Source organism: Schistocerca cancellata, chromosome 1, assembly GCF_023864275.1.
Source record: "Schistocerca cancellata isolate TAMUIC-IGC-003103 chromosome 1, iqSchCanc2.1, whole genome shotgun sequence".
Taxonomy (NCBI): Eukaryota; Metazoa; Arthropoda; class Insecta; order Orthoptera; family Acrididae; genus Schistocerca; species Schistocerca cancellata.
Genome location: NC_064626.1, coordinates 307,646,396 through 307,666,088, shown reverse-complemented (window position 1 = coordinate 307,666,088; position 19,693 = coordinate 307,646,396). Strand labels below are relative to the sequence as shown.

At 43.3% G+C, this 19,693-nt stretch overlaps 1 protein-coding gene across 1 annotated transcript in view; it reads right to left on the bottom strand.

The window, feature by feature from the left end:
* LOC126172988 (alpha-1B adrenergic receptor-like) overlaps window positions 1-14,602 on the bottom strand; it is a 97,865-nt gene extending 83,263 nt beyond the window's left edge. The window contains exons 1-2 of the mRNA XM_049920925.1: window positions 14,507-14,602; window positions 10,664-10,820 (exon numbers count right to left, since the gene is read on the bottom strand). Coding sequence (XP_049776882.1) covers window positions 10,664-10,820; window positions 14,507-14,602 — 253 coding nt within the window. The remainder of the gene's footprint in view (window positions 1-10,663; window positions 10,821-14,506) is intronic.
* Between the last annotated feature and the right edge of the window lie 5,091 nt (window positions 14,603-19,693).

Below are 19,693 nucleotides of genomic sequence, written 5' to 3'. Positions count from 1 at the left end.
GATCTTGACAGGAGAATTTATCATGTTCAAATTCATTGTCGCCAGTCAGTAAGTCTGGCAACGCGTTGGCTGGGCGAGGTGATCCATGTCGAAAGAAAGAAGCGAACATCGGAAGTGATATCACCCCCCACCGAACGCGGTCCCCCTTGTGCTGCTTATGCTGCACGATTCGGCGGCGCCTCAGCTGGCCCCGGATCGGGATCTTATGTCTCGACGTCCTCGGCCCACGAAATGGGCGCGGATGTCTGTTCATGTTCCATAGCATCGGAATGTTTGATAGTAAGGGACCGGGCGACTTCGCTCTCTGCACTGGTACCTTCCCGCTGCTCACTATTTATGTCAATGGGCTGATATTCGAACGCTGCATGTTTCTCTGTCTGTTCTGCAAAGTTGGAGTCAGTGGAAACGGCCTCAGCCTCGCGGTTGGCTTCTTGAGAGGTCAGTTGTTCTTCCCCGGCCGAATGTGAACTGCCGTGTTCCGTCACGGTCCGACGACGGCGTTTCGGTGATCGCTGTTTCCGTACGTGGCCTTTATCGTCAGGAGACGGCAATGACTCAAGTCCCGCCGGGACAAATGCTTCGGTCGGTACAATAAGGGAATCAATTGCCATCTTGCTGTCGTCAATGTCTGTCGCGTTCGGTAGCTCCAGAGTCGTAGTACTATTTTCCATCACTGGCCAGGCCGGTGGATCATCCACGTTTCTGTCCGTGAAGGTGATTCCTGTACCGCTAAATCGGTCGACTGTGTCTGTTTTGTTGAGAACGTCGTGAGCGCCGTCGCGTAAGTCACGGGGAGAATAGTCTTCGTCGGTGGAGGTGCAACGTCCGTCGGTGGGACTTGTGTGATCCGACGCTGGAGACATTCGGAACGAAGGTGACCTTCCTTGCCGCATCCGGAACGCGTCTTCGGCTGGCCGTCATAAATAACTGTGGCCCGGCACCCTCATATCTGTAGATAGGATGGCACGTGTCGTTGGAGGTCAATGCGCACTTGGCGAACTCCATTGAGCACTGGATACGTCTAAAATTGGGTCCATTTATCAGCCACGCGTTCGTGTACCGTGCCGTAGGGGAGGAGCGCCGCCACAACGTCTGCTGCACCGAGTTCAAATGGAAGTTCGAATATGCGTATAGTCCGCAGTCCCATTGCGGCATGTCCGACCTCGACGTTGCCAACATTTCCGTCTGCGTGGCAGAAGCGGAATTCTTGTTTCGTCTCACGAAGCACCTTGTCGCATGTAGCTTCGTTCATGAATTTTACATAGACCGTGCTACTGACGATCGAAAAGTGAATGCTGACAATGTCGGCAGCCGGGATCTTGGCTTCCTCTTTTAAAAAGCGTTCGACTTCGAGCGCCTTTGGTCGGGTAAAGTCGTTCCGAAATGAGAATTTTAAGGTTGATCTTCTGTATTGGTTTGCCATGGTCTTGTAGCGCTACGGCGTCAAATCAGTGTCGGCCGAAGAAAGTAAACAAGGCGAGCGGGCCCGCGCTGACGGTGGAGAGCACGTCTGCTACGCTCGGCTGCAGGAGCCGCACTCACGATGATGATAAAAACAACACAAACACCCAGTCCCCGGCCGGAGAAAATCCCGAACCCGACTAGGAATCGAACCCGGGACCCCGTGATCCAGATGCAGCAACGCTAGCCACTAGACCACGAGCTGCAGACGTGAAAGCATATCAGTGATAACATTCGCTGATGACATTGCTACCCTCAGTGAAAGTGAAGAAGAATTATAGGATCTGTTGAATGGAATGACCAGTCTAATGTGTGTAGAATGTGGATTGAGAGTAAAACGAAGAAAGGTGAAAGTAATGAGAAGTGGCAGAAATGAGAACAGCGAGAAAATTAACATCAGAATTGGTGATCACGAAGTAGATAAGGTTAAAGAAATCTACTAATTGCGTTAGGTAACAAAATAACTCATGAAAGACGGAGCAAGGAGAAGATGAAAAGCAGACTAGGATTGGCAAAAGGCGCATTCCTGGGCAGGAGAAGTCCGCCATTGGTAACGCTAACTCTGAAAGCTGGGTGTTGATAATGAGGCTGGTAACCGCGTCGTTATTTGTTTAGATCCTCGGGGGAGCGAACTGTAGATAACCGAGGAAGATATTCTCTTGGAGAGAGAAATACGTCGTGGAAACCTTTTGAATGGTGGCCTTGATAAGACCAGAATAAGACACTCAGTTAAAAATCGTGCAAATTTTGTAGTTCTGTACTAAAAAAAAAATTACGAAATACATATCTTCAAAAAATGTTACTTATTACATTCAGACAAAGGAAATTTTATGTGACGTAGAGAACAGATTTTTGGAGGTAAATTTTGTAGTTAGCTCAGCCTTGAGCTGTTAAAGAGTAGCCATTCTGAATCCGGAAATTTAATTCTTGTCATACGATTGCAATTGGTCCTTCCTCAAATATTTTGATACCGAACGAATGAGTATAGTTAATTTCATATTTCTCGCAGATTACGAGAGGTGGTCTGGTGGTTTATCGGGTAGAGTGCTGGATTACGGACCTGAGAGCCCTGTGTGGGAGGGGGCATTTTGCCCCGTTCCGGTCCTTCCAGGAGGCCAATGGTCCGCACAGCCTGCTATCAAACTGAGTGCTAGGGATGTCGCCCGGGGATCAAAGGCGGCCGGGGCGATGGGCTCGCCACCCTCCCCCCTCCTAGCGCCGTGGCGAACGAAACGCGCACTCTACATGCTGTCACGCCAGAAGCATGTTTCATGGATTCATAGGTTATTAGTTATTTCTATAGCTGAAGTGACAAACGTTGAAACAATTAGGACTTATGAAGTGCAGTTACTTAATAGGCTGCGGAGAAGAACTACGTTCCAGTCGTTAACAGCTTCAGAAACATTTAGAGCAGCTACGTCACCACATGAATGTTTAACGAAGTAACCGGTAATATGTAAAAGTAAGTGTTCAGCACCATGTTGCTTACGAACATCTGAGATCACAGCTGAATCTACCAATTAAACACGCGATTCCGTACTGACAATTGTATATAACAGTTTTGTGTAGGACAAGAGCTACAGCACGAAGTTTGATAGTGTCCATATCAAAATGTAACTGTACCTTTTTGCTTAAATAAAGGCACTTAATTTTTTCATTTATGACGCACTGCCGAACCAATTCACTTCTCATTGTAGCGATCCAAGATCCCGTAATTTTCTGCTACACTGGGGAATGAGACATTATCTATAGAAAACACGAGCGAAAGTTCTCGCATACGGCCAACAGACGATTTTGTTATATTGTAGAGATTTACAGCCCTGAACGCACCCTAATCCGTAGGAAAACTTTCGAGATGTTGGTGGTCTACGGAAGATTTTTCTTGACGATCTTTCAACTGCTTAGCGTGTAACCTGCGGACAATGGGAGTTGCACCCTCCAACAGAGGCTTGAGAAGTGAGGATTGATCAACTCTTCAGTTTTTCTTTCGCCTGTGATTTTTTTCGTATCTATTACGTGTAATATCTTTTTTTTTATCTAGTTTGTCGATCCCATCCGTGTCCCAGGACATAGAATAATTACGTTATACTTGTCACTATCTTATTGACATTCTAGATCTCGTATTTGCTTTTATAATTTATTAACAATCTTTTAGTTAATATCTACCAGGCTTGGGTTTCTTTTTTTCCACGTAACGGAAAAATGTACCTTGTGAAGATGCTTTACGTAAAGTATATGCACTTCAGTACTTCCCACCGAGCGAGGTGGCGCAGTGGCTAGCACACTGGACTCGCCTTTGGGAGGACGACGGTTCAATCCCGCGTCCGGCCATCCTGATTTAGGTTTTCCGTGATTTCCCTAAATCGCTCCAGGCAAATGCCGGGATGGTTCCTTTGAAAGGGCACAGCCGACTTCCTTCCCCGTCCTTCCCTAATCTGATGAGACCGATGACCTCGCTGTCTGGTCTTCCCCAAACAACTCAAACCCAACCCAAACTTCCTGAAACGATTGATAACAAATTTTAAAGGTAGTTCAAGAGAAGAATTGTCTCTGTTCCTCGGTGGGAGACTGCTAATATTTGAAAAAAAAAAAAGACTAGTCTGTCGAGAAACGCTAGTATTAGACGTCGTTACCTGTTTCAGGTTTCATTCCCAGAAGCGGTGAACGGCTCCCTACAATCTGACGTTAATCCATTTATTCTAACTTCCTTCTCTCCTCCCAACATTTCTCTGCTAGGTCTTTTTGTGGTATCTACGCAGTGGTCGCTGCAATAACCCCACCCTGAATGGTAGAATATCTGTTCAAGAGCATAATTTACGTGGAACGGCAGAATGTTGCATGCTATCCTTGCCTAAGTGGGAGTGTAAAGTCTTACTTATTTTAGGTAAATGAGAATTAAGCTTGGATACTTTCTACGACTGTGCAAAACAATCAAATAGCTGAGTTAACGAACATCGAAATGAAGATGTAGAATGCAGTTAATTTAAGCTTCTATTAGCATAACTTTCAAACTATGGCGGTGCATTCTTAACAAACATAATTAACGATTATAAATGTTTCTTACGTTATCTCAAAGAAATTTATTTGGTATTCTATTTCTTTTCCGAGTGTCAAAGAAGACCAAATAAATTTTCTTAACGTAATAAAAATAAAGAAAAATGTCATTCTTTCAACAAAGAGAAAACCAGAATCCATAGACATAATACACGGTCCACTTAGCATCATCCCCATAAACAGAAGCTAGTTACACTAAATCACATCATATACAGAACTTTGTGACGGGCAAAACCTCTTGTTCGCTTTTATGTGGTTGGCCGAGCGAGGTGGTGCAGTGGTAGCATACTGGACTCGAATTCGGGAGGCCCATGGTTCAAACCCGCGTCCGGCCATCCTGATTTAGGTTTTCCGTGATTTCCCTACATCGCTTGAGGCAAATGCCGGGGCGGTTCCTTTCAAAGGGCACGGCCGACTGCCTTCCCCAACCTTCCCTAATCCAATGGGATTGATGACCTCGCTGTTTGGCCTCTCTCCCCAAATCAACCAAACAACCAACAACATGCAACAGAGGATGACAAGAGTGAAGGATGTTTCCTCAGTAGTAGGCCTACGTGCTGCCAGCTAGGAAGACGCAAAGCACTGTGGGTGCCGGGCCAGGACTGGAAAAAGTCACAGGAATGTTGCGAGGCAGAGAGGAATTTACTGCCCTTTTGTGCCCAAACACACGCAATTTCTCTCGCTCTCTCTCTCTCTCTCTCTCTCTCTCTCTCTCTCTCTCTCTCTCTACCTCTCTCTCTACCTCTCTCTCTCCCTCTCTCACGTTCAAGCTACACGCCCACACACACACACACACACACACACGCACACACACACAAATAAAAGAAGGCACACATAGACACACATTTCTCACCGTACCCGCATGGTCATTAAGTTTCGCGTATCCCTTTCCCTTGCCGTATAATAGCAAGAAATTATTAAGGCACTAAAACACTCACACGAATATTCCAGCAAACGAAAACAATGCTAACCGCAACCACCTCATAGGGAATGGAACAAGTACACTACGTACCTTTCACACAACCGCCACAGACACCAAGAGCTTCAAATTAACACACCAGTAAAAGCAGGTGCTGAATATGTCATCCCTCATTGTAATGGAAATAGTGACGTATGAATAAAACTATAATTAAGAAATAATGTTTCGTCCCACATCCATGACTTGTGTAGTTTTCCAGCATGTTACGAATATAGGAAATCGCTACTACTCTCTTCTTTTAAATGGAGGAAAAGCTAAACCTGCTTTCCCTGTGCATTCCAGTAGAGCGTGTTTTGTCTCTGCTCCTGAACCGGGTAATGTGGCTTTTGCGCAGTATTTGGTCTGACAACATGTTACATTTTAAGCTTAGACTGTGTCCAGTCTGCAGCAATTCAGGGTCGCCAGCTCGGGAAGCTTCCAGCCAAATTTTCGCACCGTTCAACTGCTATCGAGAGACACAAAGACGCGCCTTGTAGTGTTCTCCCTTGTTCAACACAGTCAACTGATGACCGCTACCAATATATTATAGCTTGCACGTAGCCCTACAAGATTACAACAGAACTGTGAGCTGTATTTGTAGAGACAACTGTGCAGTACGCAACTGCCTTCATGTGATAAATTTGATCTGTACCCTAGCAACCTCACCACAAATGTCACAGCAGCGTTATGCGCCAACAAGAGGGGCAGTTGAGCACTTGAAACAGAACCTAGATCAGTGATGTTAGGTTTTCTTCAGCAGAATTTGCCTGACCCCTGATGATCCTTCCAATATACGTCTCAAGCATGCAGTCCCACAAGTCCAGGGGAAAGGAGACGTAACTGACTAGCAATCAACATGTTCTGAGTTCCAGGTTCGACATCCGCCAACACTGAAATTTTGAATATAAATCATCAGCAATGGCGGCCAAAGACTTCCGGCGTAAGGAACTCTCATTTAAAAAAAATGGTTCAAATGGCTCTCAGCAATATGGGACTTGCATGGTCTACAGCCAGAGTTAGGCGGTATCCATAGACCGTTTGCTTACATTCTGCAATGAACACACGGGTGTATTGATGGACGAGGAATCACATCTCACACTGATGTAGAAGGTGAACGTAAGTTCCGAAGTTTAAGGAGGGGCGTTCATAAAAGACACATACTGTTTAAAAGATGCAGCAAATCCACTGTTTTAAAAACATGGCAATGAAATTTTGTGCCATCTTTACATGAAAATAACGCATTTACTGTTAAGTTCCTCGGACTATTCAAAAGTTTTCTACAATATTTCCTCTTTCTAATCTCTTTGCACATAGTAAACTTATCTGATGAGGTTTTTTGAATATATCGAATAGGAGAATTTTAATATTTTTTAAAATTATAATTCTGCAAGAGTAATACAAAATTCTTGCAAAATTTCAAGTACTTTGCCTCATATCTTATCTTACTCAGAATTTCAAAATTTACTCTTCAGACCACGTTTACTGGATTTGTAAAAATAAATGTACAAAATTTCATGATTCCAGCCTTCATAGATTCTGTGAAAATAATTTCTAGCAGTTAGTTTATGAGCCCACGCGAATAGTAAACGGTTGTGAAAACACACTTGACCTCTTAGCAGCAAATAATCCTGAGTTAATAACGAGAATCAGAACCGATTCAAAAATTGGTGAACACAGGGTTGTAGTGACACTGCATATTGTAATCCCGAAATACTCCAAAATTAAGCGAAAAATATACCTATTAAAAAAAAAAAAAAAACAGATAAAAATTCACTTGACGCCTTCCCGAGAGACAATCTCCACTCATTCCAAATTAATAATCTAATAATTTAAATGTAGACCTGATGTGGCTTAAATTCAAAGAAATAGTATCGGCAGCAATTGAGAGATTTGTACCGAATAAATTAACAAACGACGGAGCTGATCCTCCTTGGTACACAAAACGGGTTAGAACACTGCTGCAGAAACAACGAAACAAACATGCCAAATTTAAACAGACGCAAAATTCCCAAGATTGGCGACCTTTTACAGAAGCTCGAAATTTAGTAAGAACTTCAATGCCATATGCTTATTACAGTTTCCACAACGAAACTTTGTCTCGAAACCTGGCAGAAAATCGAAACAGATTCTGGTCGTATGTGAAGAATGTTAGCGGCAAAAAAAAATCAATGCCTCCTCTGCGCGATAGCTATGGAGATACTATCGAAGACAGTGCTGCCAAAGCAATGTTACTGAACACAGCCTTCCAAAATGCCTTCACAAAAAAACACGAAGTAAATATTCCAGAATTCGAATCGAGAACAGCTGCCAACATGAGTAACGTAGAAGTAAATATCCTCGGAGTAGTGAAGCAACTTAAATCACTTAACAAAAGCAAGTCTTCTGATCCAGACTCTGTACCAATCAGTTTCCTTTCGGAGTATGCTGATGCATTACCTCCATACTTAGCAATCATATACAACCACTCGCTCGACGACAGATCCGTACTCAAAGACTGGAAAGTTTCTCAGGTCACATCAATATTCAAGGAAGGTACTAGGAGTAATCCAGTAAATTACAGGCCCATATCGTTAACGTCGATATGCAGCAGGATTTTGGAACTATATTGTGTTCGAACATTATGAATTACCTCGAAGAAAACGATCTATTGAGATACAGTCAACATGGTTTTAGAAAACATAGTTCCTGTGAAACACTACTAGCTCTTTATTCACATGAAGTGTTGAGTGTTATTGACAAGGGATTTCAGATCAATTCCGTATTTCTGGATTCCCGGAAGGCTTTTGACACTGTACCACACAAGCCCCACGTAGTGAAATTGCTTGCTTATGGAATATCGTCTCAGTTATGTGACTGGATTTGTGATTTCCTGTCAGAGAGGTCACATTTCGTAGTAATTGATGGAAAGTCATCGACTAAAACAGAAGTGATTTCTGGCGTTCCACAAGGTAGTGTTATAGGCCCTTTGTTGTTCCTTATCTATATAAACGATTCGGTTGTATGCAGATGACGCTGTAGTTTATCGATTATAAAGTCATCAGAAGATGAAAACAAATTGCAGAACGAGTTAGAAAAGATATCTGAATGGTGTGAAAATTGGAAGTTGACCCTAAATAACGAAAAGTGTGAGGTCATCCACATGGGTGCTAAAAGGAACTCGTTAAACTTTGGTTACACGATAAATCAGTCAAATCTAAAGGCCGTAAATTCAACTAAATACATAAGAATTACAATTACGAACAACTTAAATTGGAAGAAACACATAGAAAAAATGTTGTGGGGAAGGGTAACCAAAGGCTGTGTTTTATTGGCAGGACACTTGGAAAATGTAACAGACCTACTAAGGCGACAGCCTACACTAGGCTTGTCCGTCCTCTTTTAGAATACTGCTGAGCGGTGTGGGATCCTTACCAGATAGGACTGACGGAGTACATCGAAAAAATTCAAAGAAAGGCAGCACGTCTTGTATTATCGCGAGATATAGGAGAGAGTGTCACAAAAGTCATGCAGGATTTGGGGTGGACATCATTAAAGGAAAGGCGTTTTTCGTTGCAACGGAATCTTGTTACGAAATTCTAATCACCAACTTTCTCCTCCGAATGCGAAAATATTTTGTTATCACCGACCTACATAGGGAGGAGCAATCACGATGATAAAATAATGAATTTCAGAGCTCGTACGGAAAGATGTAGGTGTTCATTCTTTCGGCGTGCTATACGAGATTGGAATAATAGAGAATTGTGAAGTTGGTTCGATGAATCCTCTGCCAGGCATTTAAATGTGATTTGCAGAGTATCCATGCAGATGTAGATGTAGAAAGGTACATAAAATTTAAAGAATCGTAATTGTCAGAAAATGCAATTTAAAGTTCAACCTACCTATTTTCCCATGTCACATCTTTCGAAGGCCCCAGAATTGTAGTCAGTACTCTGCTTCCTTTCAGGGCTTCTCTTCTGGTTTCTTGTTTCCTGCCTTCTTTCCATAACCACCTCTTGAACCGATTTCTCATCTGGAGAGTGGTGCTGTAAATGTATTTTTCTCAAGATGTCTTGAGTGAATTTTCCAACGTTAAAGCCCATTCTCTATAATACCTTCATCCTCCCTACGTCCTCATTAAATACAAGAGCTGCATCATAAGTTGCAACTCCGCTAACTGTAGCAGATGAAAATGAAAATTTGGTTTCAGGGCATAAACAAAGCAGCTGGTTTGTTATTGTTTCTAAGACACAGAACAGAGTCAGAGATGATCTTTCAATCAAAGAGCATATACTGCAGCCTTCTAGATGTATTTCTTCACAGTGAGTCATGGAATTGTTGTTCACCTAGATATTATTAAGTGTTGCTTGCCAGCCTGTGTGGCCGAGTGGTTCTAGGCGCTTCAGTTGTTGTTGTTTGTTTGGGGGGAAGAGACCAAACAGCGAGGTCATCGGTCTCATCGGATTAGGGAAGGATGTCGGCCGTGCCCTTTCAAAGGTACCATCCCGGCATTTGCCTGGATCGATTTTGGGAAATCACGGGAAACCTAAATCAGGATGGCCGGACGCGGGATTGAACCGTCGTCCTCCCGAATGCGAGTCCAGTGTGCTAACCACTGCGCCACCTCGCTCGGTAGGCGCTTCAGTCTTGAATTTAATTAATTATGTGTGACATCTTATGGAACTTAACTGTTAAGGTCATCAGTCCCTAAGCTTACACACTACTTAACCTAAATTGTCCTAAGGACAAACACACACACCCATGCCCGAGGGAGGACTCGAACCTCCGCCGGGACCAGCCGCACAGTTCATGACTTCTGCGCCTTAGATCGCTTAGCTAATCCCGCACGGCCGCTTCTTTCTGGAACCGCGCGACCGCTACGGTCACAGGTTCGAATCCTGCCTCGTACATGGATGTGTTTGATGTCCTTAGGTTAGTTAGGTTTAAGTAGTTCTAAGTTCTAGGGGACTGATGACCTCAGATGTTAAGTCCCATAGTCCTCAGAGCCATTTGAACCATTTGAAGTGTTGCTTCCGGAAAAAAAAACTGAAAGTTGACATTTTCGGCCAGTTCCATTAACGTCGCCCATTAACCATTTAACGTCCGTTGTGTGTTGAAGACTGGACCTTGATGGTGTAGCACGTTCCATTCCCATTAGTGTATCGTGAAACGATTGTACAGCAACTGGCGAAAGCGTACGTGTCCGGTACTCACCGATGGGCAGGATGAGGAAAAAGGGGAACCAGCAGAGCAGGAAGCCGCCCACGACGATGCCGAGCGTCTTGGCGGCCTTCTTCTGGCGCCGGAACTTGGCGGCGCGTCCGTACAGCGTGAGGCGGCGGCCAGCCTCCTGCCACGACTCGCCACCCTCCTGCAACACGGGGCGGTCGATGGTAGACAGGGCACTGCCGCACCCCACACAGGGAGCCAACTACCCACAGGGAATGACTCCGATACTCTCTCTATGTCCATCTTTTTAGTGGTGGTTGCGGGACTCACCTGTTCGATAGAGGATGTCAAATTAAACGCCTTTCAGCCGTCAGTTTTCAACCTTATTTCATTGGGTAACCAGTTTCAGCGTTATACTACGCCATCATAGTCGGCAGGTGATGGTTGAAGTGGTCACTGCAGCAGATATCTACTAATAACAGTGTTGCTGGCCCCTGTTTTGATCACAAGCGAGGTAAAAAATGTCATGTGACTAGGGCCTCCTGTAGGGTAGACCGTTCGCTGGGTGCAAGTCTTTCGATTTGACGCCACTTCGGCATTCAGCGCGTCTATGGAGATGAAATGATGATGATTAGGACAACCCAGTACCCAGTCCCTGAGCGGAGAAAATCTCCGACCCAGCCGGGAATCGAACCCGGGACCTTAGGATTGACCTTTTTTTTCCATTTCGTTCGTTATTGATCGTTGTGTTTGGTCGTTGCGGACGTCGCAAGACATCCTGTTCAAGTTCGGTGGTTATTCCTTCCACTCAGTTTTTTATTACAGAGGCCAACCAGCTCTCTGACCGAACACGCTGAGCTACCGTGCCGGCATACACTCGGTAGCGCTGACCATTCAGCTACCGGGGGCGGACACAAGCAAGGTAGATTATATTATAAAACTAAAAACCCGCCTCCATTGCGAAAAAAGCACCTAGTGTTAAGTGTTAACCTTGGTTTCGGCGTAGATAACTACACCTTCTTCAGAACAACAATAAAACCCACAAGTGCCTAAGAAGACCTTTGTCAATGATTAAAAGAACACCACAGCTATACATTTATAAACGAAAAAGAAAAGGAAAAGCGGCAAACAGTACATATGTACAAAGTCAAAACCACTACTTACCTTAATGGTGTAGGCTCCACCTCACACCGGCCTATGTTCGATGGGCCATGTCCCGCCATAAACTGCAGCTACAAACGGTCGCTCACTTACTAGCCTTAACTCTCTCCAGGCAAATGCCGAGATGGTTCCTTTGAAAGGGCACGGCCGACTTCTTTCTCCGTCCTTCCCTAATCCGATAAGACCGATGACTTGGCTGTTTGGTCTCTTCCCCCAAACAATCGAATCCAGAACTTACTAGCCTAACCCGCTATCTCGCCGGGTCAGGCTAGTAAGTGAGCGACCGTTTGTAGCTGCAGTTTATGGCGGGACATGGCTCATCGAACATAGGCCGGTGTGAGGTGGAGCGTACACCATTAAGTAGTGGTTTTGAATTCGTACATATGTACTGTTTGTGTTTTCCTTTTCTTTTTCGTTTATAAATGTATAGCTGTGGTGTTCTTTTAATCATTGACAAAGGTCTTCTTAGGCACTTGTGGGTTTTATTGTTGTTCTGAAGAAGGTGTAGTTATCTACGCCGAAACCTGGGTTAACACTTAACACTAGGTGCTTTTTTCGCAATCGAGGCGGGTTTTTATTTTTTTAATATATTAACCAACGATTGCTGACACGCTGCGATGTTGAAGGTGCTTAAGGTTAGATTATCCCTACAAGTCGGTAAAGGGCATGAAGATGGTGGAGTAAAACCCTGAAACTGGTTGCTCAATAAAATAATGTTGAAAATTGACGGCTCAAAGGCGTTTAATTTTACATCCTGACTCTGATACAGTCGAGGAAATTCACACGTTTCTTTTGTCATCGATGTCGAAGTTCGTCAATCCTTGCACGTGCGATCACGGAGTGAATGGCATGATATGTAAAACAAATCGAAAACTAACTGCAATGACGGAAAAAGAACGCAACACGAAAAAATAAATAATGTAGAGTAATGAAATTTCGGGAATATATTTTTCTAGGTAACATTTAAGTGATTAACATTGCCAGAACCCATATAAATGTAAGAGCGAGATATGCCGATGAAAAATTGAAATGCCGGTACATTACCAACCGGCGTAACCGCCAGAATGTTGAATGCATGCATTGAGCCGTGCATGCATTGTATTGTACAAGTGCCGGATGTCAGTTTGTGGGATGGAGTTCCATCCTGTTGCACTTGGTCTGTCACTACAGGGACGGTTAATGCTGATTGTGGATGAAGCTGGAGTTATCGTCCGGTAACGTCCCATATGTACTCAACTGGAGGCAGATCTGGTGATCGAGCTGGCCAAGCCAACATGTCGACACTCCGCAGAGCATGTTGCGGGACGTTACCCTGTTGGAAAGCACCCCCTGGAATGATGTTCATGAATGGCAACACAAAAGATCGAATCACCAGACTGACATACAAATTAGCAGTCGAGAGAGCTTCTGCTGTCATACGAAATCGCATCCCAAAGTATAACACCAGCTATAGATCCAGTGTGGCTGGTTGCAGGCCCTCCAATGGCCTCTTCCTAAGTAAAATGCGGCCATCACTGGGACCGAGGCACTACCAGCATCCATCAAAAAACACAACAGACCTCCACCCTGCCCTGCAATGAGCTCTCACTTGGCTCAACTGGAGTCCCAAAGGACAATAATTTGAGGTCAGTGGGATGCATGCTACAGGGCGTCAGGCTCGGACCTGCGTTTCAGGTAACCGATTTGTAACAGTTCATTGTGTCACTATGATGCCAACTGCTGCTCAAGTTGATGCTACAGATGCAGCACGATACGCCAGGTCCATACGCCAATACGATGGTCTTCCCTCTCCGTAATATCCCGTGGCCGACTGGGGCCCGGTCTTCTTACAACTGTACCTTCTTGTGACCACCATTGCTAAAATCATGTACAGTGGCTATAATTCCACCACGTCTTTCTGCAGTATCTGAGAAGGAACATCCAGCTTCTCATAGCCCTATTACACGACCTCGTTAAATCTCAGTGACATACTGATAATGGCGTGTTTGTTGAATTAAAGGCATTCTTGACTAACATCAACTTACCACCTCCAATCTCAAAAGTAACTAACGCTTTCGAGCCTTACAGCGTGTATTTAGAACATACCTGATTTTCATTCTCATAGTGATGATACCAGCGCCACTGTTATGCGACGGGCGCCAAACGTGAATAGACGTCAACTTTCAGATGTGGAGACACGCTTATCAACCTTTTTTTTTATACCGCACAACTCCTTACTTTTGCGATTTTTTTTCGTCAGTGTACATTAGTGTTCAGCCCAATTTCTTTGTGTGTTGATGATCTTGCTGGCGGCCTTCCCGAACAGACTGGGTTGTCGGTAGGAATGGCATTAGGGTATATCTCTGCAGAACCTGAAGCGATTTGAGCTTGACACGTACAGTACGCGACTAACTAGAATTTTAACACTCCATCCCTCGGGATGTGATGCCGACCGACCGCCGTGCCATTTTCTATCAGTGGCGTCATTTTGATACAGTATGGAATCCATGAAGTCAGCTCACAGTTCTCCCAGACATCAGCACTTTTACAGAGATTGGAACTGGGAAATCTCGTCTATCTTGTCCCTCACCTCCCCCCCCCCCCCCCCACACACACACATCAATGAAGAATTCTTCACAGTACCTGGAATTGGATCCGAAATGTCTGTATGACAGCTTTGCTACCGTGTCTGCTTTGGAAAAATACTTTTTTGCATAGGGTGCTCCATCAGATTCTGTTTATGCTTACTGAACTAGTCACATATTTTAAGAAGCAGATTCTGGCGCGAACTCCTGCAATGATACGGCAGAGCTCGTTGTTTATTACTACGCTCACAGTTACCATGGCTACATGGGATTCATATTTGATTCGCTGCTGTCCTTCTGTTTCACCGATGATGCCTTCAGGAGCCAAGAACCATTTCGAAAGACAGTGCAAAGCCATGTAATATTATAACTGTTCAACACTATCACTGTTATTACAGTCTTCAGGAAGGTCGCCTACGAAGACACTTCCTGCCTAGAAACGGGTGAAAAAGTGGAGATTGACTTGTACGTATTTTCCCTGTTACCGTATGCAGTGACCTTGACATTTCCCTTTTCGGCTACGACACAGTTAGTGTTGCCACCAACACACTGCGGCCTGGTTGCTAAATGGTGAAAGCGCCGTGACTTGCTCATTCTGCTAAATGTAGCTGTGGTAGGGAGCCTCTATTATCACATGGCGTCGAACACGCAGGTAAACAATACTCAGAAATTTATGAAGCGATCACGTTTCGTATCCTGAATGCAAAGCCTTCAACGGCTAATAATTCTGACACTCTGGTTGTTCCTAACGACACCTACAGAATAATTCGACGGTGTTGGTCACCTGAGGAGAAATAAGGTATGTCTGTGGTATTCTGACGGCCTGATGGCCGATATTCCATTTGCTGTAATACTGTCCAGTTGCACATATCAGTGTATTAGTCCTCATAACCAATAACCACTTGTGTATCGTAGTTTAAAGATGGCTAAGAGAACCGAATATATTCTAGACATATAGATCCTCCCATACCACGGCTATGTTACAGCAACCTTCATGATATACTTTCAGTAAAAAAAAAACACTATGTTGCAAATGACAGCAGGACCTTTGGCCTTCTCGAGGCATGTTCAGAAGTTCTGCATGGGAAGAAATAAATAGAAATTGCGGGTGCACTGGGTATCCCAGTGCAAAAAAAATCGACTTTGTTTGAGGAACTGGAGATTGTGAAACAGTCTTATACAGCTAAATATCAACTAATTACTAAGAATCAGACGCTCTAGGAATCAATGACAATAGTCTTTCAGAGATGTACATGAGCACTAGCATAAGTCTCCTTTTATATATATATATATATATATATATATATATATATATATATATATATCAATTATTTGGTGGCTGTAGTCTCTGTCTTCCTCTAGAGCTTTTAGCCGCTTAGCTCCATCTAATAACATGGAAGTTATTTCCGGTGCCTCAGCAGATCTTCTACCATCCTGTCCCTTCTTCTTGTCAGTGTTTTCCACATGTTTCTTTCCTCGCCGATTCTGTGGAGAAGGTCCTCACTCCTTACCTGCAGCCCATTCAGTTTTCAACATTCTTCTGTTGCTCCACATCTCACATGCTTCAATTTTCCTCTGTTCCGGTTTTCCCCACAGTCCGTGTGTTACTATTATAGAATGTTATTCTCCAAACTCTCAGAAGTTTCTTCCTCAAATTAAGATCTATGTTTAATTTAGTAGACTTCTCTTGGCCAGTAATGCCCTTTTTGCCAATACTAGTCTGCTTTTGATGTCTTCCTTGCTCTTCCGTCAAGAGTTATTTTTCTGCCTAGGTAGCAGAATCCTAACTGCATCTATTTCGTGATGACCAATCCTGATTTTAAGTTTCCCGCTGTTGTCATTTCTGCTACTTGTCTTTACATCGTCTTTCTTCGTTTTACTCTCAGTGTATTTTCTACTGTCATTAGGCTCTTCAATCCATTCAGCAGATCCTGTAATTCTTCTTCACTTTCACTGAGGATAGCAATGTCATTAGGCAATCTTATCTTTGACATCCTTTCACCGTGAATTTTAATTCAATTCTTGAATCTTCTTTTTATTTCCGTCTTGCTTCTTCGATGTATAGGTTGAACAATAAGGGCGAAAGACTACATTCCTGTCTTAAACCCTTTTTAATCCGAGCACATCGTTTTTGGTCTTGCACTCTTATTGTTCCATCTCGGCTCTCGTACACATTGTATGTTACCCGTCTGTTTTTATCAGAATTTCGAACACTTGCGCCATTTCACATTATTGAATGCGTTTTCCATCATCAGCCACAATTGCAGAATTGCCTCTCTGGTGCCTTTATCGTTCATGAAGCCAAACAGATCGTCATCTAACACATCCTCAATTTTTTTCGTTCTTCTCATTCTTGTCAGCAACTTGCATGCAAGATCTGTTAAGCTGATAGCGCGATAATTCTCACACTTGTCAGTTTTTCCAATCTTCGTGATTGTCTGGCTGATGTTTTTCCGAAAGTCGGATGGTACATCGCCAGACTCACATATTCTACAGATCAACGGGAATAGCCGTTCTGTTTCCACTTTCCCCAGTGCTATTAGAAATTTTGATACAAAGATATCTACCCGTTCTGCCTTATTTGATTTTAAGTCTTCCAAAGTTCTTTTAAATTCTGATTGTAATACCGAGTCCCCTATCTCTTCTATACCGATCGCTGTTTCTTCTTCTATCGTGTCATGAGAGAAGTCTCCCCCCTCATAGAGGCTTTCAAGGGGCTGTTCCCACGTAACAGCTCTCTCCTCTGTATTTAAAAATATAATTATTATTTATTGTATTTCCAAACATGTAATCGCCGCCTTCCGGAACTCCAGTCCGCTGCGTCGGCAGCTTCCTACTTGCCATTCTTACTTAGCGTCTGCAAATGTTGTTATGTATTCACGACTACTACAATTAGTGTTGCAAAATTTATGTTTCAACATTATATGTGTGGCCCTATCTTAGCACTGTTGCATGGCTTCGCCGAAGTTAAGAAACATCGTCTTTTATATGGTTCCACTACGAATTTGCCTTTTCGATGCTAGTCTTTGCCAATATAAAACAAATATTTTGTTTTTCAGTTTTGCATTCTAGGTACATACCAAAATCTTAGCTATTTGTGATTAATGAACAACACGGGGTTCCCAACCCTAAGTCCCCCTTCATTCCGATTTTTTATGTAGTGTTTTTTTTTGCATTTATTTAACCTTCTCAAGCTAGATAGGACCATAAGCCTATTTCTACTTATTTTTTCCCCATTCAGAAATACTACATATGGTCAAAAAGGCGAAACACGTAACTAAAGCTTCTGCTGTAATTTGCAACATTGACTGTTTTTCTTACTGAAAAGGATTCCTTACAGTTTTTTGCCTGAGTATTGCAATACTGACTCTACGACTTATTTTAGAAGAAAGATTAAGGAAAGGCAAACCTACGTTTCTAGCATTTGTAGACTTAGAGAAAGCTTTTGACAATGTTGACTGGAATACTCTCTTTCAAATTCTAAAGGTGGCAGGGGTAAAATACAGGTTGCGAATGGCTATTTACAATTTGTACAGAAACCAGATGGCAGTTATAAGAATCGAGGGGCATGCAAGGGAAGCAGTGGTTGGGAAAGGAGTGAGACGGGGTTGTAGCCTCTCCCCGATGTTATTCAATCTGTATATTGAGCAAGCATAAAGGAAAGAAAAGAAAAATTCGGAGTAGGTATTAAAATCCATAGAGAAGAAACAAAAACTTTGAGGTGCGCCGATGACATTGTAATTCTGTCAGAGACAGCAAAGGACTTGGAAGAGCAGTTGAACGGAATGGACAGTGTCTTGAAAGGAGGATATAAGATGAACATCAACAAAAGCAAAACGAGGATAATGGAATGTAGTCGAATTAAGTCGGCTGATGCGGAGGGAATTAGATTAGGAAATGAGACACTTAAAGTAGTAAAGGAGTTTTGCTATTTGGGGCGCAAAATAACTGATGATTGTTGAAGTAGAGAGGATATAAAATGTAGACTGGCAATGACAAGGAAAGCTTTTCTCAAGAAGAGAAATTTGTTAACATCGAGTATAGATTTAAGTGTCAGAAAGTCGTTTCTGAAAGTATTTGTATGGAGTGTAGCCATGTATGGAAGTGAAATATGGACGATAAATAGTTTGGACAAGAAGAGAATAGAAGCTTTTGAAATGTGGTGCTACAGAAGAATGCTGAAGATTAGATGGGTAGATCACATAACTAATGAGGAGGTATTGAATAAAATTAGGGAGAAGAGGAGTTTGTGGCACTACTTGACAAGAAGGAAGGAGGAACCGGTTAGTAGGACATGTTCTGAGGCATCAAGGGATCACAAATTTAGCATTGGAGGGCAGCGTGGAGGGAAAAAAATCATAGAGGGAGACCAAGAGATGAATACACTAAGCAGATTGAGAATGATGTAGGTTGCAGTAAGTACTGGGAGATGAAGAAGCTTGCACAGGATAGAGTAGCATGGAGAGCTGCATCATACCAGTCTCAGGACTGAAGACCACAACAGCAACAACAACATTGTGATCGTGCGTTGTTGAGAGATTAGAGAGGAGCGAAGGTAGACTGCTAATTCCTACACAGATGATGACCAGATTTGGCCAATAACGTGGCAGCTATGGCAGAACCGGTAGACTGAATGGTAAGCTACAGATGACGAATGTGGATGTCCAAGCAAAAGCAGCCGAGGGTGGGAGAAGGGGTGGTGGATCCGTTTGATTGGTTGACTCCACAGAGACTGTGGATGACGGTGCTAGCTCTCCTGTGGCCGCTAGTCAGTGATGACCCGCAGTAGATTACTAATTATTTGGGGATAATAAGGGATTCCTGCTAATCTGGTTCTAGGAATTTGGCATGCTGCTCTGGCAATCGTGGATTCACTTGCATAGAATTCCGCAAGGTGTCCCTGAAGAAATTGTTTTTCTTAACCCTGATGTTTGCCAGTGTTTAGGATTAGAAACGCCCAGTAAGCCATCTTCTGCGATGGTAGTGCAGACGACAAACGAATGTAGTATGGTCGTTTAAGTGTTTTCGTCGTTTTCCCTTTGGATTTAATGTATACCTTTTTTGAATTTTCTGCTTTCTATACGATTAATTTCACTAACTATTAAAACAGTTAAACTATAAATCATGAAGTAAATGTTAATATTTCTTGTATACTACTTTCTGTAGCAATGTGAAAATACGACCCGCATTGGATTCCACGTAGCGGTTGCCGAAAATTTAAGTAGTAATAAACAAATACGATGAGCTAAAACATTATGACCACCTGCTTAACAGCTTCTTTGTCCATCTTCGGAACGAAATACATCACTGATTCTCCGTATCAGGGATCCGAAAGTCTGTTGGTAGGTTT